Source organism: Saccostrea cucullata, unplaced genomic scaffold (assembly GCF_032062105.1).
Source record: "Saccostrea cucullata isolate Sc308-1 unplaced genomic scaffold, CSIRO_AGI_Scuc_v1 ctg16, whole genome shotgun sequence".
In the NCBI taxonomy this organism is placed as follows: Eukaryota; Metazoa; Mollusca; class Bivalvia; order Ostreida; family Ostreidae; genus Saccostrea; species Saccostrea cuccullata.
Window position 1 is genome coordinate 467,561 of NW_026933130.1, and position 24,355 is coordinate 491,915.

The following is a 24,355-nucleotide window of genomic DNA, read 5'->3' on the forward strand; positions in this document are numbered from 1 at the left end:
ATATCTTGTTCTTGTTTGAAAACGCTGCCGTAAATAAGCATAGATATGTAAAGTGATTTTTCTAAAAGTAATTAAGTCTTCTTTTGATTGTTTTCTTGAGCTCTTGGAATAAATAAAACATCTCACAATAACTTAGATCTAACGAATACGTACGTGTATGATGGAAAGGCTGTAAATCAGAGGTTTTTAACAATTCTTGGATCTGTAGATTTCTGGTTTATCTGTCTGAATTTGTCAACCGTAGAAAAACAGTTCTGAAACTACTTTCTGTACATTAATATTCTGTGTAAAAGTTAAGATATATCTTTAATAAATATCATGTGTCCATTCTAAGGTAAGAAGTAAAACACGGTCATGTCTGTTAAATGAATTTAAAAAAGATAAGTATACCTGAATACAGCCATCTTTTGCTTTTGAAGAGTTACTTGGAATTTCGGTGGGTATATAATTTGCACTCTTGTATTATCCGACTTATAATTCTATTCGAATTTCTATAAATCATAATTCATTCAAAAACTTTTTAGCAAAATGTTGTCCTAAAAAGTCCTCTTGTTTGTATGATGTCATAGAAGTGATAAAAAATTCCCAATCGTAATTTGTTTTAATTCAAAATAATTATCCTAGCATCACGAGTGAGATATTTCAGATAAAAATTTTGATTTTTCTCTTTGATTCTGCCATGTTGCACGAAATCATGTACAGTGATTACCTTCATACTTTTTTTGTCTTAATACACTGAAGTCACGAATCGCCATAAATGCATGTAATACTGGTACTTACATTGACTGGGGGCTCAAATCGGATGAAACCTTTAAATACGTGATGAATTTTGGTCTCTTTTCTGATTCTCTGTTTTGGTGCAGCATTACCAAGTTTAGAACAGAAACCCGCCGGGTGTTTAGGAGTTAAGTATGCCTGCATTTGGACCCCTGTTTCATGAATCTGTTTTTGCTTCACTGGCATCATGTACTTCATGTAAATCAGGCCAGGACATTCATCAATTAAAGCCACGACAACGAGTCATCAAGAGGTAAGTGATAAGAAAGGTAATTTTTTAAAAATATAATTTGTGGCATCTGTCACCCGCGTGGCACATGATTTCGTATTGAGGAGCGGAGTTTAATCTCACTGCTGGTCGTGGATGCCGATTTTCAGATACTTAGTATGTTCGTCTGAGTACAATTTGTACAAACTTGAATCTGCAGTTCTTGAGAATACTTCCTTTATTATGACATCACTTTCTTCATGTTCTCTGATTTTTGACACATTTAGAGGGGGACCATATGGAAGGGAATTACCGCCAAAAGTCTATGTATCTTGCTTTTATTCTTATTCTGCCTACTTCTTTATGCTTTGTTATTATATTGTTATTATATGTCACTTTATTGTTTTCATATTCGTCTTTATTACATTTCACTTTGACTTTTATCATTCTTCATTTTGTCTTTACTTCTATGTTGCTTTATTCTTGTAAATTCATTCTTCTTTCTTTTAAACTTAAACAGTTTCTTTAATAAATTATTAGCATTATCTCTACTACGAATGTTAATTCAATCACGCTAACAATGAAGCATATTCAATGAAGACGAATGGAAGTTGTCTACCTCAAACCGTCAAAATTTAGTGCGGTATTATAACGCTAGGTGGCGTGGTGTTCGCTACGAGTGTTGGTAAAACTAGGTAAGCAAACCCGGGTCGGGTTATTTGAAATTCTTCAATACGCCTTAAGTAATACTTCTGAAGGCCGGATCCGATCTCCTGATCCAATGATGGAAACTCCATAATTATTTTCTCTGGGCACACAAGAATAGCGGCCTCTTTTTCAGACATAGCTTTATACTATACTATGTTCATTTAAAGGTCGACTCACTTTTTGTAAGAGTATGGGTCAATTAAGTAAATGTAGTACGTATAGTAGGAAGAAAATTTAAATTTGATTCTAAAGAAGTTGAATCTAACTCAAAACCCACCACGCCCCCGAAATAGGATTTCATTGGCGTCTGAAGCTAATTGAAAGTTAGGGGGGGGGGGGTAAGTATTTAAGAATTTTTTTAGACCTTCAAAAAAAAAAGAAGAAAAAAAGAGGTCCATTTTCCAAACACAAAAATCCTATTTCGAGAGGAGGGGTGGGGTGGGGGTGGGTTGAACGTTCGAACTCCAGTGCCAATTTTTTTTCCCAAATACCACCACTTTCCCCATTTTATACCTTTACTGCATCGTGTCCATGGAAAGGGGGGGGGGGGGGGGGGGGGGCTAAAGCTACGCAGGAATGTTCAATGTCTACACTAAGTCTATCTTTGGAAAGAAGTGGGGGTTAAGCCCCCCCCCCCCCTTCCCCGGTTCCGACGCCTAAGTATTTTCAAGTTTGGACAATTTCCTGGGGTTTATTTTGCGCTTGTCAGATGTTTTCAGCCGGGTAGCTTGAATATTTATTCTCTTGTTGCCCCCCTCCCGACTTTCAAAAACAATGCTACGTCACTGTTCTCTCGCCTGAAAAATATAACTCTACTAAAGTTATTTGTTGGATATTTGAATTACAGTTTAATTGTTATAAAAATGTTACAGATTTTAAAACTAGTTAACCCTGATAAATTGGGTTGTTTTTCAGAACCTTCCACTGAACTGAACTTTATTTCACGACAGATAGTAACTGCTTATGCGCGTGATTCTAGGGACAGGGCTTTGCAAAGGATTGAGGAGCGTTATGGGTAGGCAGGCGCGGATCCAGAATTTTTTTCCAGGGGGAGGGGGGGGGGGCAACCCAGTCAAACAAAAAATCCAATCCCAGAAATTTCTTGACAAGCATAAAGAGAAGAAAAAAACCTAAACTTGCTCAAACGTCAAAATTCTATTTCATGGGGGGGGGGGGGTATCTTTTTTCCTTGTTTTAGTAACCTTGTTAATTCGAAGGGGTCCTAACCCCCCACCCCCACCCCCCATCTAGATCCGCGCATGGAAGGCTAAGTCGGAGCCAGACTACATGCACCCAGGCATACTAGAAACACCCCGGTCTTTTTTTGTGCGTTAATATTTTATACTTAAATAGCATTGTATAATTTCCTTTTCGAGAATTTTTCACTCAAATGGAGAAACCACCTCTTGCCGGTGGAGAGCTGCAAATTTGTCCTATATACTCGGTACTTATAGCCATCGAGCAGTGAGAGATCTTTTTTCGTGCCAGCACCTACTGCGACACGGGACCTCGGATAATACGGTCTAGATCTCATCCGAAGGACCGAACTCCACATCCTATAGTCGGATTCGAACCCACGACGTATTACTACTGTATTTCGTGACTCTATAAAGAGCAGACGCCGTAACCACAGTGCCACGCTGGCGACTGCATCCAAGAGAGAGAGAGAGAGAGAGTCAGTATCCATATGTACTCGTGAAGATTATCTATGTTTAACTAAATGGTTAAAATGATTTAATTAAAAAACACTATTAAAATGATATTATTTTAATTTTATTCATATAGAACCTATATACTAGTATATAGGTCCATGATAGAACGGATAACTTTTCTTCAAAAACTGAAAACGTTAGTATATATAAACATTGTTTTACGATTTAAAAAAACTATTCGGGGTAAGGGTTGCTAGAAATGGGGACGAATTGCTATATATAGCGAGATTTCCCACGGAAGACTATATTGAAACTTCTCCGGGGGAGTCCCAATGTATAGTCTTCCGCAGGAAGCATCACTATGAAGTCAGTCTTCCAGGGGAAATCTTACCATCTAGCGAGACTTCCGAGGGAATGGCATGTATCGGGTACATACCTGAACTAATAACAAACATCAGTCTTTTAAAAATTTAAGTTTGATTAATAAAGTATTAAGACAGAAAATTGAAAAAACTGAATAATGGCCCGGGTTTGCTTACCTAATTTTACCAACATTCTTAGCGAACACCCCTGCCACCTAGCGTTATAATGCGGCACTAAATTAAGACAACTTGTATTCGTCTTCATTGAATATGCTTCATTGTTTGCGTGATTGAGTTAACGTTCGTAATAGTTATAATTATTTAAGAAACTGTATCAATTTAAAAGAAAGTAAAATGAATTTAAAAGAATAAAGCAACATAGAAGTAAGGGCAAAATGAAGAAGGATAAAAGTCAAAGTGAAATGTAATAAAGATTTATGAAAACAATAAAGTGACATATAATTACAATAATAACAAAGCATAAAGAAGTAGGTTAAATGCAAAAGATACATAGACTTTAAAAAGAAGGATTATTGCGATAGGACCAAGGCTCTCTTTTGTGTCCAATTGCAAAATATACATGATTTAACACATCAAATGTTTTGGTGTGGCTGTGGGCCCCTACCCCGACCCCCCATTCAAGATTTTTGGATCCGCCACTTCATTTACCTATAAAATTTCCGTAAAAATTACGGTCCAACCAACATGCATGTTTGTAGTTTAGGGCCGAAATCACGATTTGAAAAAAAATGAATGTACATGTACACTATGTGCAAGAGCTTTTATATCAATCCTGTTTTAAAGAAGTTTCTTTAAATCCCAATACACGAATATATTTCCTATACTGATTACCTTTTGTTCTATGGCCATGATTTGAACTTTACATGACAACGCTTGGACATTAATATGATAAATCATGGTCTTGATTTTCTTGAGAAGATTTCTAACAGACTAGCAGAAAATTGCATGTACAAAGAAAATCAATAATTTTTGTTACCAGAAAGAAAAGTGAATTGATACATGTAATTAATTAGCACTACACGGAAAATGTAGAAGAATTTGACATGATAAGTTTTGAGTACCAATGATTTATTTTGTTCAAATCGTTAATTCTTTTATGCCGATTTTTTTATTTTTTATTTTTTTTTTTTGAGGAATTTGCCAATAAGTTTTATGCCAACTAGTTGACTGAAAGAATAGCAGAATCAGTTTTTTAAAATCTCTTTTATAATTTTTCAAAGTCGCATTTTCCTTCAGACTCCTCATACTTAACTCAGTAGCTGACATTGAATTCATGCAGTTTTATACATTATGTATACATTATGATTATGAACTTTGAGAATTGTAACAGAGGTTTTTGAGAATCGATATATTGCAGGCAAAGATTTTTACCTTGAACTTTTCTATAAAAAATATATCTTTTGTCCATAAAAAAAAAATAGTACATAATCATTCCTTGAACTTTGCATAAGACTTGCAATGAACAGCAGTTTTCATGGATAGGGGTCTTAGAAGTGTTGTTGCGTCAAAGTTTTGAAAGAATGATGCAAACAGATTTTCATTTTTTAAACTCGAACAATTAGAAAGTTAGAGGCTTACATACTTGTATTTCAATCAGGAATATTGATTTTACAAATATTCATTGTACAAAAATGCACGATTTTTGAAAATTGTGAAAGAGAATTCCCCCGAATCAATCTGATATGAACCCAACATCTTCAATTGCATCCATTATTTAAAAATTTAAAAAATTAACATATTTTTTTCTCTTTTCCAGGCGGAGTGATAAATACGAGTTCTACTGTTGTCACTGCAGTTACGGAGCTGATATCTTCAGTGATGCTATTTCACATGTCATACATAGCCACAGTCATTTAAAAATCAGACTTGGTAAAAAGTCTGAAGACACCACTGGGAATTCCCGATCACTGATTCATATCCGCCAATGGGATGTCATACCCCATCAAGTTCACTCTGAAGGACATATCATTAAACCCAATGATGAAACAGAAAATCTGGAAATCTGTGAACAATTTAACAAGTCTGAAATGACTTAGATATTGATTCTGTTATGGGAAATAACCCTTTTAACTGATTTAAAAAGAAAGATCCTTTTACAATTGTTTTATTATCTAAAAACATTTTTTTCTAAAATAAATTAAGATACATTGTACACCAGGAATGAGCTTCATACAAAAGATGAAAAAAGAAATGTACTATGTTTGATAGCCATAATGCTTAAAATTGATATCTTGACTTAGTTCAATTATGATGAAATCATGCATGTACTTTCATACAGAGAATTATTCTAACATGATAACAAATATTAAAAACAAGTTAGGCACTTCAAACACATCTTCTAACTGAACACAAAACTGAGCACTTTTTCAATGTTATATAATGAACATCAGCTGCCTTTGCTCTCTTTTGCCTCCTCTACATACATCTGCATGTTTAAGTATGGGGACGTGGTTGATTTAAGGGGCAAAATAGAAGGACTTTCCATCCTAGTTTCCTCTTCTGAGGCTTCTAACCAAGGGAAATCTTCTTCCACATTTTTATCGAACATTCTGGCTGCTGCGGACTCTTGTGTGGTTGCGTGGATCGTCCAGGTGCAGTCGGTAGGAAGGGATTTCAGTAGAGAGTCGGCCATGTTGATCTTCAGTAAGAATGACCTCAAGGACTGTTCCAGCTGGTACAGATATCTGTCTGTCTGTTAAAAGCAATGACAGGTAAATCAACTCATACACATTTGGCAATTTGTATATTAAGTATTGGTCTCTTGAGAAAATATATATCCCACAATTTCCCACTTGTGATGTATGTCTACTTCTTTAAATATTTATTAAAAATGTCACCTGTATAAAGAAATAACAATTAGCAAGGACAGTCATAACATTTTACATTGTTTTCACTATTAAAACTTAGGTGTTGATGCTATGCAATGAAATTAATTTCCAAATTAAGTTAAATTAGTTTTGTTTAATTTACCTGTTGTTGAGATACTGATGGCTTATTGATCTCCAGGATGAATTTTTCTACTGGCTGTGAATCACTATTACAAATCACTATTGCAACTTTTTCTAATTGACCATTGGTGTTGAATTCTGATAAACCATTAACTACCTAAACAAACATGAAAAAAGTATGATTGAATCATTAAAACAATTTTAAAATTCAGTATTAATATTTCAATAGATAAGACAAAATTATTTCTAAAATATTTCATAATGTAATTTATACAATAGTTGCTAAGGATATCATTTTTGAAAAATACATTTCATCATTCAAAGAGTGGAATTTCAGAGGACAAAAAAATTCTTTAGAAGAACAGAAGATAAATAAAACAAAATTAAAAAATATACACATGTACATGTACCTGAGTAATGTAACGATTGACCTCTGGATGAACACAGATTTGTACTGGGACGTTGTACTTCTTCCTTCTCTCAAACACACCAGCAGGGTAGAGCTCCCTGTCATACAGAATACTGTGGATGGCTACCTCTAGAAACTCACTCAAAATGTCCAGACCTATCTGTGTGACATCTGGTTCTGCCATTCCATTAAATTCCTTGATATGCAAGGGAAAGATTGCTTAATATATTACATACATTTATATAATATACATGTATTAGTAATTATAAGGACATGTATATCAGTGCTAAGAAAGAATGAAAATGCAACAGTTCAGACCAGGATTTAAATCCCTTCCTCCTTAAACACCACAGACTATACATGTACAAAGTGTACATACAGAAGCTGTACCAGTTGAGCAATACGTAATATTGCAATTACCTCGCAGTTATCTATCTTACTACCGCTAAGGAAGCTCTAAATCTCTTGGGCACATGACATTAGTGACAATCCAATGCAATGATTCGAACAATTTTATGCCGAAAGTACAATGTGTTGCCAAGGATTGAACTCAAAATACATGTAGTAGATTGACAAAAAAGAAAAGTTTAGAATATTTTATTAGCTTTAAGGTAAGTCACTCCTCAAATTTCTTATATCAAGGATTTTTTGAGAAGTATATTTTGGATAAGTACTCATAAAGTGTGACTCAAAATCGCAGGGAAAAAGGACGTCAGTGTGCGTCTTTCTTAGCTACGGTACAATCAAGACCTATTTGCACTTAAATTTTAACCCTTTAGTTTGTTACTTTTATACAATTATCTCTTATTATATTTTTTAGCTGTAACCATGGCAACAAATTTTTTGACTTTACGTAATAAAGTTTGAATAATATTTATCATTGATCAAATCTTGCAAATTAATGCGCGTAAATAATTATTTGACCTTTTTGCACTAAAATATAACATATTTTGGGTACTAGAAAAATAAATAGAGGATATTCAATGTTTTGTAGTTGAATATGGAATTTATTTCACGAGTGGGACAGGATTTTTGATATTTTCACGAGTGCGAAGCAATAAAATATAAAAAATCCTGTTTAAAAAATTTTTAAATATCCTTCCACCACAAAATAGTCCCTAATAAATCTTTTCTTTGAAGATTTTTGAGCAGTTTTTTTCTTTGATTGTTAAAAAATATACATTGTTGAATACAATTATTTTATAAAAATTGAATTTTAATAAATATTTTTTGAAGTTAGAGGTTCTGCGTGAACTTTTCTAAAAAGCTGACAAGTGACTTACCTTAAAATATGACAATTTTCAATGAAAATTTAATGAGAAGAGTCTGCTTAGTTAAAAATATCATTAAAAAAAATGTAACATTTTAGGATTAGCTCCTCTCAAAAATTGATTAGGCTGGTTCAGTGATTGTTTAGCAAAGTATTCCACCAGGATTTTTTACTTATCTGTCCCTATAAATTCTACAATGATTGATCTTGCATTGTATTCAAAAGCACATTTGCCCCCATCCAACAGAGTTCCGCTAAGTTAAGTAATCGCGATATCAAGTATTGGGCCACAATAAAAATATCGCACTGTCAAGTTCTTACAACAATGCCTTGGTAAGGAGAAAATTCAGACAGTGCACATACAATATAAAGAATTTTTCTCCAAATTAACTTTTGTTACTCAGTTGATGTAACGTCACACCATGGTTTCACAGTAAAATGAATGTTTACATGAAATGGAAGAAAGTGGGTATTGACAGCATTTGAGACGGTTTTGAAGCAAGTTTCAGAAGATGATATTTTATGTATTGATATCATATAATGCATTTCTTAATTTTCGTACAATAGCTAAGAGAATTTTTCAGTGTTTTTAGTAGAATCTTTTCTGATATTAATACACTGTACAGATTTTCTAGTTCATCTTGCATTCATCCTTCTTTATTACCTGATCAAACTGTATCGACCATATCTTAACGCCTACAAGCGAGGAATACGTCTGAAAGAAAAAATCACCCCCTCTGGCCTGGTTCTTTGTTTACAAGGAAGTACTCTTCGCCACATAATTGAATGTAGGAAACCGAGAATATGCAAGCTGCATAATTCCGGATTACCCACAATAAAGGCTGTTTTCTGTTTGGTTCCAGTCCTAAACCAGCAAGAAATGTAAATAAAGTAACTTTTTATGCCTCGTACTTGAAGAATCGGGGATATATATAAATTTTGTACTGTTTGTCTGTTCGTCTGTGTGTCTGCAAAATCTTAATTTATAGTCTTTTTCATAACTTTTGATTAGATGGGGCCATTGCTTTCATATTTCACAGGCGTATTCCTTGTGACAAGACTTTTCTTTGGGTACCACCAAATTTGACCTCTTGACCTTGGAGTTTGGCCCACTTTTCCAAAAAAAGATAATAAAAATTAATTGACCTTGATTATAACTTTCGAACAATTGGCGCTTTTAAGGCTTTCATATTTCACATGTGTATTCGTTATGACAAGACCTTTCAATTGGTAAAAATATTTTTTACCTTTACCATAGAGTTTGACCCATTTTGTAAAAACTTTAAGTTAACCTTGACCATAACTTTGGAAACGTACTAGAGATTTAAAATTTCACATGTTTATTCCTTGTGACAAGCTAACTTCCTCTTGATACCAACAAGTTTGACATTTTGACCTTGGAGTTTCGCTTGCGTTTGAGAAACTTCATTGTTTCATAAAAACATCTTGTTTGCCTGAATTTTTGATAGTAACTTTCGTCAAGGGAACGATATCACAAAACCTTGCCATTATGAAGATGCATGTAGATCGATATTGAATGGTATTTTATTTACGCTATTTATGACAACAAGGGTGCGGGTCATCTTAGAGTTTCATAAAAGAAGACACAAAATTTGGTCTATGTATCTGAGAGAAATATGAACTATATCTTAGGGAAAAAATACTAATGTTTTGAATTAAATGTGATTCATATTATAAATATTTATTCTATTCTATACACGTACGTAAATATGCACATAATAATCCGAAAAATTGTTTTTCTGTCCAGAGCAAGCATATATATATTACATGGATATTTAACACCTGTAGCAAAATTCGGAGAAACGGCAATTGCATTAAATGATGTCTGCAAGACTAATTAATCATGGTCTCAGACATAAAAAAGTAAAATGCAGTAAACCACAATATAGTTTTAAAAAACTCTGGTATTTTGTCATCAACTCTGTAGTAAGTGTGTCGGTCATAACGTTGACAACATACGATTAAGTTAGGTGTTTTGATTTATGTTCTTGGAGATATGCTGCGAACTGTAAACGAAAATGGTTTACTGCAGGTATTCTAGTCTGCAGTAACATTAACCTCGCCCTTGAAACAGTTTTCCTATGAGTCACTACTGTAGAATATAATTTTACGGTCCACTTATTTAAAAATAAATAGTACCTAGTAAACTTTTCCAGGAATATCTTTGATATAATTATAGTTTGTTAAAAATGTATTCAGGAACTTTTCTGATGTTGGTTCCTATATCTTTTCTAAAAGAATCACCAATAGGTTCCGAAGTATTCTTAAAACAAGTTCATTACACACTATTCATATAAAATGTAATAATTGTAATACAATGTAATAAGTATTCTGTTTACAATACAATTATTTCTGTTTACGATACTTCATAGTCTTTGAACACTTTTCTCTAGGAATTATGACAGGTACCCTATGTCGATAGCGAAATCGTTAACCTCAACATGTAAACCTTTATATGATATGATTTTCTCAAAGTCCGCAAATCCAGAATTTTTTTTAAGTATTAAGAACTTTTTTTTTAAATAAAAGCTTAACAAACATATTAATATCTATACATTTAAATTTATAGAAACTATGGTTTGGATTCCATTGCGCATTAATCATAAATATTCCTTTATACACAAATACATCTATTGTCTTAAATATAAAGAGAACAACCATTATTCTGTTAAAAATTCATTGAAACCATATAGAGAGAGAACAGAGCAAATACATACCTCTAAAACATCAGAGGTGGGATTGGGTGGCATTAAGGAGTAATCACCCCCTTTCCACCGGTTACACCTTCCCTTTGCTCCTTGTCAAGCTCAGGCAAACAGAAAAATCACGCAGAAAATTCAGTGAGTAAATATTGGCCTTACATAATTGGTGTGTACATGTATCAGTATTCAACTTAATGATAGATTGTATTTGCTGACACGGTCGTGGTACCGACCAAGGAAGTTGCAAAATAATGACTTTAAACGAGACTTGATATACAATGTATTTGTTTCATCAAAATGTTTGTCAACATCTTTCTTCGTTTTAGGGATTGTTCACGCATAAAGCATGATCTTGTGTATCAATATAACTTGAGACATACACACATATGCATGGGGGTGAAAGGGTATATTGCTTCACGAGTAAGAGTAAGACGATTGAAAAAAAAAATAAAATCATCATTTTTATCATAAATGTTATTGTTAGATTACCACAATTGTCCTTTTCTAGTAAAATATTAAAATATGAAACTCTGTAATACCTTTAATTTCAAGCTCATTGTGATATATCAATTCGACAATTGTTAACTGATATTACGTTGTAGGCCACACAGCAAGTATTTTTTTCTCATTATATCACAGCTGGAAATTCAAAGAGATTATTTGAAGACTTGATCTCCAAATTTTCAATGTTACACAGAACTACATGCAATATTTATATAATAGCTTTTATGAATCATTGTGTTTCGAGAATTGAGAATTCTAAACTTTCTTTAATGAGCGGAAGATGCCTTTATATAATGTTTTAAGAAAAAAGCAGAAATTTGTAATTTGTGATTTGTGTTCATATAATGAAATGAGAGATTTGTTCTCTTTATATAATTAAACTGATAGATATATATGAGAGAATTAATAATGTGTACATTTATGAATCATTGTGTTTCGAGAATTGAGAATTCTAAACTTTCTTTAATGAGCGGAAGATGCCTTTATATAATGTTTTAAGAAAAAAGCAGAAATTTGTAATTTGTGATTTGTGTTCATATAATGAAATGAGAGATTTGTTCTCTTTATATAATTAAACTGATACATATATATGAGAGAACTAATAATGTGTACATTATTTAAAGTATTTCATTAATATTTTGAATGTTTATTTTGATATCGTATATTTTTGAAAAAAAGATAGCATCTTTCATTATGATTGCATATTAAGCTTTTATTTTATATAAAAAAATATTCTGCTGCATATTTGATGATTGTCAAATGAGTCTTAGAAAAATAGCTCCTGTTTTTAGGGTATTATATTTACATTTCCAATAATTTTCCCCTATGATTCTTTACAAAATAGAATACAGTTCATTTTCTCATGAACTACCATAAATGAGCATGAATATGTCCATTGTTGGGTCATAATACTGCAGTCGACATCAAAAATATAGTGCAAGCTGTTTTGCTTTAAAAATGACAATTCAGTGGCGTAAATTTATGGCAATTCATCAGAAAAATAAAATAAATATAAGAAATGATTTTCACTTTTGAAGATTCATGAGGTTATGAACTACGATGCTTCACGCCAGCATATTTCATGAAGCGCGTTATGAATCTTCAAAAATGAAATTCATTTCTTAAATAATTTTAAATCAAAGCTATATATCAAAATATTTGGTTACCAAAAAATATACACACAAAATATAAAAACAAAAAGGATTAAATGTTAATTATTAATTTTCATATATTCAAAATGAGTACAACTGATGCTTTGAAAATATAAAAATATCAATAATAATAAAACTAAATAACAAGAACACAATGTGTCACCAAAAATATATAATTTAATTCATAAAATATATACTAGTACTAAAATCAATTCATATTTCATTAAATATGTGTCTAAAGAATTGTACCATTTCATTCACATATAACTTTTATATTAAGAAAAGATAATAGTCTACTTGTAAATAAAATATATTTTACTATACATATAATATAACCTATGCACAATGAGTGTGTTCCAGTTTTATACACTTGATAATTAAACAGAGAAGAATCAGTGTATTTTGAAAACAATTACATTCTGTTCTCTATTAAAGGATTTACCTATATTTACCTGCAATTGACCTGCTTCTTGTAAAAAAAAACATGATTTAACATTAATTTATGTCCTAGCCTAGTCTATTTTTTGATTGTCATCTTATAGACAATCAAAAAATACTATAATTTAAGTTTCACAACACATAAATGAACGAAAGAAAAGAGAACCGAGTAAACTTTGATGATATCTTAATTTTTTTCGTAAATTAAAATAAATGAATTTAAATTTTTAAATTGAAACTCTGATGCTCCTGTTTAACAGCCCATGGCAAGGTTTACGATACTTCATATTCTTTGAACACTCTTCTCTGGGAATTATGACAGGTACCCTATGTCGATAGCGAAATCGTTTTACTCAACATGTATACCTTTATATGATTCAATTTTCTCAAAGTCCACAAATCCATTTTTTTTTAAGTGATAAGAACCTCTTTTTAAATAAAAGCTTAACAAACATATCAATATCTATACATGTAAATTTATAAAAAAAAAATATGGTTTGGATTCCATTGCGCATTTATCATAAATATTCCTTTTTACACAAATGCAGCTATTGTCTTAAATATAAAGAGAACAAACATTATTCTGTTAAAATTTCATTGAAACCATATAAATCGAGAACAGAGCGAATACAGACCTCTAAAACATCAGTTAATATTGGTCTTATGTAATTGGTGTGTATCAGTATTCGACTTAATGATAGATTGTATTTGCTGACACGGACAGGGTATCGACCAAGAAAGTTGCAAAATAATGACTTTAAACGAGACTTGATATACATAGAGTGAGCATCCTCTGCTGACCGGTCACACCGGTCGTGTGCTACTTGTCATGATTGTAAAAATACGGGAAAATCCGTCCAAAATTCAGTGTGTAAATGATGGCCCGACAATAAGTATGAAAAACGTCAGTCAGCATTTGACTCAATGATAAATTGTATTTGTTGACAAGGCCATTGTAACGACCCTAGAACTTACAAAATGATGACATTAAAAGGGACTGCTGATAGTCTTGTTTCAGTACCTCGTTTGTTAATAATTTACTTATTTTTGAAAATTACTCATACATAGAAATGTTATTCTCAAACCTAAAATTGTTTAAAAGGTGCTAAAACTCGTAGGTCAAAAGTGCATTAAAGCTGGATTTAAAGGTGCATGGACACAGATTTGAAGTTAATATTTTCTGTATAATATCACGACTTATATATTTTAATAGCATTTCACACAAAAATATTATTTCATCTAAAAGTTATTAAAACCTCAAATTTTTAGACGGGTTTGATTGACATAGCCTCGCACTTTCACAAATTTTAATTCTATTCTTAAAGTGGCAATCTTGTGTATAAATATTAAATAATATTGAAATATTAAAGCCTTTACGATACATGTAGCTATTATCGTTTTAAAAAAGGAAGAAGTTTTTCGAAAACTTTGTCAAACTCAAACGTCAAGGTCGTACATGATCATATATATTTGCCTTTTCTTTTATTTTCATTTTTCTCATATCAAGCAACTTGATATAATTTGCTTGATAACATAACATAACAAAACGATTTTTAAGTATTTATCTTGATCGGAAAAATTCCTCTCTTGCAAAGATTTTTCTACACCAAATTTTTAAAAGTGTGCAAATTTGGAACAAGCACTCATCTCGATTTTTACAGATGCTTGCTAATTTTAAAGACAAAGCATTGTAGACTAGCACGTTATCCATATATTATCATAGAAAGGGTTTTAAAGTAATAACAGGTATTTGAATCAATTGATTAGACTGTACATATTTAAGGACCTTTATTTAAGAGAGTTGGCTCTCTTTGGTTATGGCATGAATATTACTGGTTTTTCTATTTTTTTCACTATTTTTCTTTCGCAAAAAGTGTTGTGATATCCGCTTATCACTTTAATTATAGTGCATGAGCATAAACTGGTCTTGTCTTAAATATTGCGTTTAAATGAGATCAAAACTGACAATTAACTGTACAGTTTAAAGGGGCATTAAAAAGGTCCTAGGCAGTTTCAGACCCTTTAATAATAATCCTCTCATTGTTTACGACTCGGTAATAACTTATTGTTTGCAAGCGTCTTTTAGATTTCAACCAAGTAAATATGCTCCCTATTAAAGTGATTATTATGATATCTCTGCAAGGATCTCAGAACGTTTCTGATGGGTTCGTAAATATCTATGTCCTCCCTATTTACTCATATCAATTTATACATGTCATTTGAAATTGAGTAGCGAGACAAAAATATTGCATGTAACTTAATTGAAATTATTTTATGTATCTGTTCATTCGATCAGAATGGAGATTCCTCACTGTCATATTTCTGCAGTTATTGAGAAATTAAGATGGAACTTTGAAATATCTAATTTCCATAGCGACACTACTGCGACGAAGTAAATGAGTTGAGCAATTTACTTCTATCCACAAATAGACAGTATTGCTCATACTTTATAAATCTTATTTGCTGATGTCTAAAATCCGCCCATACATTTTTGGTCTGTCATTTGCTTTACTTTGTACTATATTTATATAATGAATTATGCAAAACTGACGTTTATGTCCTTGCAGAGCTACTTATAAAACATTTCCGGATTCCGCATTGAGACAGTTTTTTTGCAGTGAAAATACGTGAAAGGTATACCAAAGAATACTATAATAATATTCTCTCCAAGTATATTATTGTATTGTTCCTGATCATAGAAGGACGTTTGTATGTTGTTTCTAGGATCTGTTTATTCGTCCAGTTGTTTTCTTTTGTATCAAATACGTAAAAAAAGTAAAAACTATGATTTTAAAATTCTCAAAGATTACTTCTGACCATTATAGATAATTTAGATGACTCTATATTCAGATAATATAGTGAATTTTAGTCTGGTGAAAGTTATTTTATTTATTTTCATTTTTAAATGTTCATTTTGAGACCCATTTCTGTATTTAAATGAAGATCTTATACAAAATTTATACCAAATTCTTATACTTGAGAAGAAAATAGTTGCTGTGGCTTAGATGTATAGACAACATATTCTCAACGATCAAGAGTAACTTCCATTCATATTTCGACTCGATATATCCCAGTGAATTTGATATGAAAGATATTTCAGAGTCTGACACATCTGTGTCATACCGGTATTTAGATATTTAATTCTAAAAGATGTTAATGGTAGCCTAACAGTAAAGCTTTATGATAAACATAATGAATTCAACTTTTCATTTGTCAGATTCCTTTATTTATGTAGCAATATACCCTTAACATCTGCATTTGGGGTTATGTCTCTCAGTTGATTCGATAGAATAAAGCAAAAGTTTTAACGAAAAACAATTTCTAAAACGAGCAAGCCTTAGCTACTGATAAACAAGCTGACGAGATATAAATATCAGCAGTATCGTTTAAGGTCATGATTTTGCAAATTCTATAGTCTGTTGCAAATGCCATCATTGAGTTAAATATTCTGACTGCCTTTTTTCATACAAATTGTTGTGACATCATTAACACTCTAAATTATCTATGGATTTATCCTGTTTCCCTACTGTTGGACCAGCGGGCTGGGAATGGTCATTCCTCCTTGGGATCTGGTCCCATCTCTGATATTTTACAGGACCATTTTTTCTCTGCATTGTAAATGTGTTATTTGAATAGATTTATGAGCTTGGATTCTCTTTGTTTTCGCCATATTTCATTTATTAAAAAAAGTAACAAGCGTCTATTTTGATCAATAAATAAGAACTAAGTAAAATTTCAAACCTGTAATTTATTTTAGACAAAATGCATCTTTTTTAAAATATGCATTCTGGTCTAAATGTAGATGCTTGAGTTTCTCGCTAACAACGTATACATATATGTGGTTTTAGGAGACCAGATATGCCAACAATCTGTTTGACTTTCCGGGATACTAATTTTGTCTCGTTATTCACAATTTTTATGTATTAAAGTAAAACAGAATTTATTTTTAAAAAACTTATACGTATCTTCTAAAGACACTAATGGTAATCTAACAACCAAGCTATATGATACACGTGATGACTTTAACTTTTCTATCGTCAACTTCCCTTACTTATGCAGCAATATTAGTATACCTTCATCATCTGCATACGGAGTATATATATCTCAGTTGATTCGATACGCAAGAGCATGCTCTACGTATGAACAATTTATAAAACTAGGTAAATTATTGACAAGCAAGTTGATGAAACAAGAATATCAGCAGTCTCGTTTAAAGTCATCATTTCGTAAGTTCTATGGTCGATACAATGACCTTGTCAGCAAATACAATTTATGATTGAGTCAAATGCTGACTGACGTTTTTCATACCAATTGTTAGTCCATTATTTATACACTGAATTGACGACGGATTTTTTCCGTTATTCCTGATCATGACAAGAAGCACACGGCGGGTGTGACCGGTCGGCAGGGGATGCTCACTCCTCCATGGCACCTGATCCCACCTCTGATGTTTCGGGGGTCCGTATTTGCTCTGCTCTTATTGCAGCCCGGAGGACCGGGCTGCTCTATACATATAAGTTTAAGTGTTGGTATATGGGGATTGGGGTGGGAGTAGTTATTCAAAATTAAAGGTTTTCTAAACATTGAAAAGATTGTTAATCAGAATGTTCTTTCCCTTTATAAATTACGAGATACATAATATATTTACTTCCATAAAGTGATTCTCTAAAAATAGATATGTTTTTCACATTTAATATATAAAGTTGTTTATCATTTACTATCGAAAAAACGACAGGTCCCCTTTTTTAGATCATCGAATTTTACTTCTCGCATAAAAACGTACTATGCACACTTCGTGTTTTATATTCTAAAATTGAAAATTAAATACATTTTTGAATATAGGTGATGCATGTGTCTACCTTCAATTTATATTTTATGCAGCCAACATTTACTCGAGGAATTGAAGTTTAAAATGGTATCGTTTTTGTTTGACATTTATCCGACTATAAGTTTTCCAAATATTCGCGACTATCGTCTCCATCAATTAGACGCATGCCTTTTCACACGTATCGAAGCGGTTTGATGATCAAAGGTCATTTCCATTGTTTACTTTATATATTTCCCGGGCGACAATTGATGGTTACATCAATGTTTTCTTGTTTTGTATTGTTTTATGGACTTTGAGATTGAATACTGTTCGTTATCTCCATATCCTTCTTCTTAGAGTCTTCAACTCGACATTTAAATATATGTACGACGTTTTTATCAATTGACAAAATTCTGACACATTTCTAATAAATTTGGATCATTTACTAGGAAAACAGTTCTGAAAACTCTGGGTTTTATGGCATATGTTTTATCTACAACTTTCAAATCGTCAACGTCATTTCCTTATGTGGGTACCTGCGTATGGTATTATCTCAAAGTTGATTTGATACGCAGGAGGAGGCTATTGACAAATAAGTTTATGATTGAAAGATGCATCATTTAAAGTCAGCATTTTACAAATTCTTTGGTCGATATAATGAACTTGTTAGCAGATATAAACTCTTTAAACTGACGCCTTTCATAAAAATTGTTATTATATCACAAAATTAAAGGAGGCTATTATTCTCACTGAATAGTATACAGATTTTCAAAATGACAACTTGCCCTAACTTCGTGTTTGTGTGGGGAGGGGGGGGGGTAGGTGACGAATGACACTTTTCTAAGTTAATTTTCTTCTGATAGATGAGGTCTGTAATTGAAAAATCTGTGTTTCTTTAAGACGACAGAATACAAATTCAATTACATTTACTTTGAAAATTTCAGGGGATCCAGGACCCCGTCTCTGGTTCCGCTTTTCTTTGACACAGACATATTAAATTTAAAAAAAACTTTTAAGTAGACATTTTCTTCTCAAGATCTTTCCTTTTTCTAAAGGAAATTTACTTAGAAAGAAACAACTCATGATTTTTCTCCTGTATATCATTTATTTTATCTTGTTAAAAAAGGTTGTCAATTCAAAAAAAGAAACAAGATGTGGTTGTGAAGCACTGATGCCCCCGCTTTTGATCGACAGCTTTTGGCGAAGGTTGAATTTTCTCAATTGTAGGTCAAAAACGGACGAAAAAAAATGTGAAAGCCCAAGAACTAAATATTAAAAGGTTATGGCGAAGTTACAGTTTTGAAATGTGTTTTAAACTGAAAGGCCGGAGAGTCAAGTTAAAAGGTACCCTGTCAATTAAGAAATACACATATGAATTATTTAAGTCCCAACACCAACTGTTCAAAAATTATGACCAATGTTAATTTAAATTATCAGAGGAGAGTCAAAGATCAAGGTCAGAATTGCTGGTACCCAAAGGATAGACCTTTTCACATGGGATATACCTGAGAAATATGAAGACCCTAGTTCTAAAAATTATGTCCAAAGCTTAAAGTTGTTTAAAGTGTGTCAAACTCAAAGGTCAAGATCAAATATCAAAAAAATATTCATGAAAAGGTCTAAAATGAATGCACATTATTTGAAGCACTAGTATGAAAGTCCTAGCACCATCTGTTCAAAAGCAAGTCAAAGTTGAGTAAACTCTCGCAAAATTCCAAGGTCAAGAGGTCAATTATTTTGTTTCCTACCTCTTGTCACAAGTGATACACATTTGAAATATGAGAGCCATGATAGCTCCAACAATCAAAAGTTATAGGCAATGTAAAAGTTCTTGTAGATAAACAGACAGACAGATCTATACTACATGTAAACACACCCGAATCTTCTTATGGGGCATAAAAAATTAGAATTATAACAAGATGTATAATCTGTTCCTGTCTAATTGAAAAATAATGAATTGCCTCAATTAATGATGATTGTATCAAAAGATCTGATTTTTTTTATTTTAAAGAAAATCACGTGATCAAAACTTATGGAATAATCTCATGATTTATGCTATCTTTTAATTTACAGTTCGTAAATATACAAACTAAACGAATTACACTTAAGATAAAAAGATATAGACATCAAAGACAAAATTTACAATACGAAACGTAAAAGTGTATACATATATCGTGGACTATTTCTTCGAGAGTAATAAGTATCGTGAGATTCAATAATTCGTGAAGTTTCTGTTCGGAATAATACAGTGTCCTGTAATATCTATGACGAGAATTCTTACAGTGTTTCCTTCTTTTCTTTAATCCTGAGATCAGACCTTCAAATCAACGTCTGAGTGAATGAACCAAATATTATTCCCTAGACGCATTAGAGGTTGTGGGACTGTTTATGAGGGACAGTATGGTTCAATATTCAGTCCATGGGTTGATTCTTCTAGAACAGGCAGAATATCATCCATCAGCTGATCTTTGTCTTACGTGTATAAAGTTTAAGTAAATAATTACGAAAAGCTCCATTAAAAATCTTGATTAGATAAACACAAATGCAGATTTCAGCTTTAGAACCCTGTGTAGCTTTGACGGACTTGATCCGCTTCTTTCACCGCGCGTCGAGGCACGTGAAAACTTTGGCACTTGTAACTTCGCGCATGTCTGTTGACTAGACTCATCACAGCGTTGTTTGTGCTAATGAAAATGAAATATAATAAATAAATAGTTTATGGAACACAATTTTGATGAATGAAGGTATTTTTTAGTCACGTGACTACGACTTGTGATGAGGTAGGCAGTAACACGCTGTGACGTCATCGTCTACCTTTGGACATTCCGCCGTTTCCTATACGGATATGGCTCATTTGTACCTGGACAAAACCCTTTCCTCATATCAAACTGTCCATCTTGGCATGTTGGTTGCATACATCGTTTTTCTTTAACACAACTAAAAAATAATTAAAAAGTAATGTTTTATATCGAGGATTTCAAAGTCGTGTTAAGTAACTTTCAATGTTAGATATTTCAGTTATTATCACCGTTTGACAAATCACCATTTGGCACATTTCACGAGTCAAAAAATACAAGTCATGCATATTGAACTCAACTACTTTTAATACAACATTCTTCAGCAAAAATATATCAACCAAAAAAAAAAATCCTTCCGAAGTGTGTTGTGGTTAACCAATGCATTCTACCAAAAATTCCGGCCTTCTTTTCATAATATAACAAAATTTTCTCTCATTTTTATAAAAAAAAAAATACTTGTAAAAGAAATACTTACTTGAAACTTTCCGTGCTTAAGGGTTCGATTCCCCATTTGATCTCGAGACACGGCAGTCTGTCTTGTCGACATTCACACGTGCATGTGTCCCCTACTCTAACCTTTCGGAATGGATGTGGACATTGTTGATCACATCTACAAAAAGAGTTCATGTCATCTTTAATGTAAAACGTTCAGATATGTCACCTAGTCATATTGTTTTATAAAGAATTTGTTCTTTGAAAGGAGTATTTTTTTCAGTTTCCTTACCCTGGTTGTGGATTAATCAGTTGACAATGACACGATGTATGGTTAATGAGAAACTGTTGCTCTACTTCATTTGGTACGATTGTATCATCAGAGAGCATGTCTACCACCTGTCCAAGATAATTAACTCGTTAATTATAAGAGCAATTTCTGCTTAAGTAAAGATTACTCAGCAAGTAAAATTAACTAAATCAAATACCAATTTGTCATTTCTCATCAAAAATATAGTTTAACCAGTACACAACATCCTATCTTCTACAACAAAATTACTCCTCGTGCTATAATGAAGCACTAATGTTGAATAAATAGCACATATCATTACTTACGAGTAAAAAAATTATATGTACACCCATTTTTGACAAAAGATTAATATTGTGTACCTTTCTGATGGTCAAGCAAAAAAAAAAGACCTTATATAATGCAATATGAGCGTAAACAAAATTAATAAAACGAAGACAAGAATTTTACTTATGCTAGTATTTATTAAAAAGTAAAATATGGACACATATTGGTGTCAGAACATAAAGTGTGAAAAAAGTATAAACGTAAATAAACAGATATTTTATCAAGACAGATCAAGAGGACCCTAACCTCCTTCAGCAAAATAAATTAATAAACTAGATACGATCTCGTTGCGAGCAACGAGAGGTCTTCAGTGTATTCCCCCCCCCCCCCCAAAAAAAAAAAACGAAAATTCGAGGTTTAAAAGTGAAAAGAAATATTGCACACAAGGGGGATTGAATCCAAGTGGCGAGCATGAAAATCCAATTCGCTAAATATTACGCTATTCGGACCTCTGCTCTTAATCTTTTTGTATATATCTCTGTATAACAGTGCTTTTGTCTTAGAATTATGGAAGGCTAGTCACTATTCATAATTTTGCGCCAAACGCCACGAGTTAAACTTTGCGCCTTTTTTTGGAATGTTCTATTGTGATAGCTTCAACGAAATAAAAAAAACATTCATATAGCCTAAACTTCGACGATTAGAAAGCATATTTAACACATTTTACAATGCCATATAGTATGTAAGCTAGTAACACTAAAGCAGTGAAACGGCTATGAATTTTATCTTCTTTTTTTGTTTTCAAATTTCCTGTTTATCGCCAAAGTAAACTATCCCGATTAGTTAAACATTCATAATGAGATTGAAACGTATCGCCGAAAAACATGGCTCCCCTTACGACGATCAAGGAATTGGATACCATTTGTGCTGAAAAACTTGAATAAGATCTTTGAGACAATAATCTTAATATAAAATCCATGAAGCAATCTTTAAAAAAGAAATGGTTATCTTATTTTGTCTTTTCTATTAGTTTAATATGGCACAAATGTGCATGGGAAAAAAGTGGGTAAGTTTTATACTTACTGTATTCATTGACATTCTTTCTTGAAAAACTTACCTATAACGATTATTAAAAATCTGTTTTTTCCGTGGTGCAAATTAGAAGATATTAGGTATCGAATTTCATTTGCACATTTAGTCTTTTCTTTTTCTACTTTGAGAACCAGCCAAAACCAATTATAGAATACGTTTAGGAAGAACTTCGTTTGACACAGAATTGCAACGTAACTACGACGTGACAATCCAAGTATTCCTTTACATTTCATTTCTCCTTATTACCGTCTTCCTTGGAAGACGGTATTGTATAGTTGAAGTTTTTTACAGTCTTCGGACTATGCACTTCCTCTCTTTTGTGATTGGTAGAAATTGCATGATGAAAAAATTTTCAATTATTTCATTGGTTGAAATGCTGTTCAAAGCAAGGGAGATAACTTTCTGATGATCTAATTTTCGTACGACTTAACAATTTTGCAAGATTTTCAATCTTAAAAAAATGACAAAACGAACAACAAAATCAGCAGTATTGAATTCTTAATAACATGGTATTTCTTATAGCAATAAATAAAAAGGTCTCTAATTCCATCATAAATAAAATTTGCTCTTTATTGCTTGCAAGCTTTACAATTTGTTATTATTCTTTTCCTCTTTCTTGTTTGAAGAAGGGAATGGAATCAGCCGAGGTTTGCCGAAAGCTCTCGGCCAGTCAAAGTTTACGGAGATGACCGAGCGACAACCGTGGTAGGGATAATGCCAGTAAAAAGCTAACGTAGAAATACAAAATTCAAAAGAATTAAACAGCCTGATAGGTGTAGATCAGTTTATTGTTTAAGATTGTTGCTAAAGACGGTAAGCTTTTTTAAAAAGCTCTACTTGTGTTACTTTCGTTCAAGCAAACGCTCGGCTGCCTCAGTAAACCCCTATTGCGAAATGTCGGAGTTGACAGAGAGAGCGGCCATCTTGGATCCGCTTCAGATTTTAAAATACTAATATCTACAGTTAAGCTTTATCAATATTCAAACAAATTCTATAGTTAGCATTATAAAAAAGGTTTCTATTAACATACCAAAAAGAAATGAAAAATATTGAAAAACAAAAAAAGTTGAAAATTTGGACTTTTTAAATTGTCTTCCGGTAGCGACCGGAAGTAATGACGACGAACGACATGTGGCGTCCTGGATAGTATTTATCATCATCTATAATCTCTGAAAGTTTCAGCTTGATATCTTTAACCGTTTTTGAGAAAATCTGTAGACAAAATGTCATTTTAAAAATCAGAAAAAGGTCTGTAACTTGGCACCGGAAGCGATTTTCCAAAAAATCTCTCAGATGTATCAAATCCATTCAACAACACATCTGTCCTGAAAATTTCATGTAATTCCATCCAGTAGTCTTTGAGAAATTGCGTCAGAAAAATAATAATAATAATAATAATAATAAGAAACAATAGAATCGCTATAAGGTCTTCCGTTAAGACGGAAGACCTTAATTAAATAAAGAAAAAAAAGTTTCAGTGT

The 24,355-nt window shown here is 32.4% G+C and overlaps 2 protein-coding genes across 2 annotated transcripts in view; one reads left to right on the forward strand and one right to left on the reverse strand.

Moving 5' to 3' along the window:
* Nucleotides 1–768: 768 nt before the first annotated feature.
* Nucleotides 769–5,834, forward strand: LOC134237327 (uncharacterized). Its single transcript, XM_062719433.1, has 2 exons — nt 769–1,030; nt 5,485–5,834. Exons 1-2 carry the CDS (start codon nt 912–914, stop codon nt 5,762–5,764), a joined length of 399 nt encoding a protein of 132 aa, XP_062575417.1. The 5' UTR covers nt 769–911; the 3' UTR covers nt 5,765–5,834.
* Nucleotides 5,819–24,355, reverse strand: part of LOC134237335 (uncharacterized) — a 31,065-nt gene continuing 12,528 nt past the window's right edge. Inside the window, exons 5-11 of the mRNA XM_062719441.1 lie at nt 21,501–21,607; nt 21,252–21,386; nt 20,792–20,915; nt 9,020–9,109; nt 7,087–7,281; nt 6,699–6,833; nt 5,819–6,420 (exon numbers count right to left, since the gene is read on the reverse strand). Of these exons, the coding sequence (XP_062575425.1) occupies nt 6,115–6,420; nt 6,699–6,833; nt 7,087–7,281; nt 9,020–9,109; nt 20,792–20,915; nt 21,252–21,386; nt 21,501–21,607 (1,092 nt within the window). The 3' untranslated portion in view covers nt 5,819–6,114. The remainder of the gene's footprint in view (nt 6,421–6,698; nt 6,834–7,086; nt 7,282–9,019; nt 9,110–20,791; nt 20,916–21,251; nt 21,387–21,500; nt 21,608–24,355) is intronic.

Coding starts and splice junctions, on each gene's coding strand:
- LOC134237327 (XM_062719433.1), top strand. CDS start 912: ATGCCTGCATTTGGACCCCTGTTTCATGAATCTGTTTTTGCTTCACTG. Junction 1,031..5,484: donor CGACAACGAGTCATCAAGAG/GTAAGTGATAAG, acceptor TCTCTTTTCCAG/GCGGAGTGATAAATACGAGT.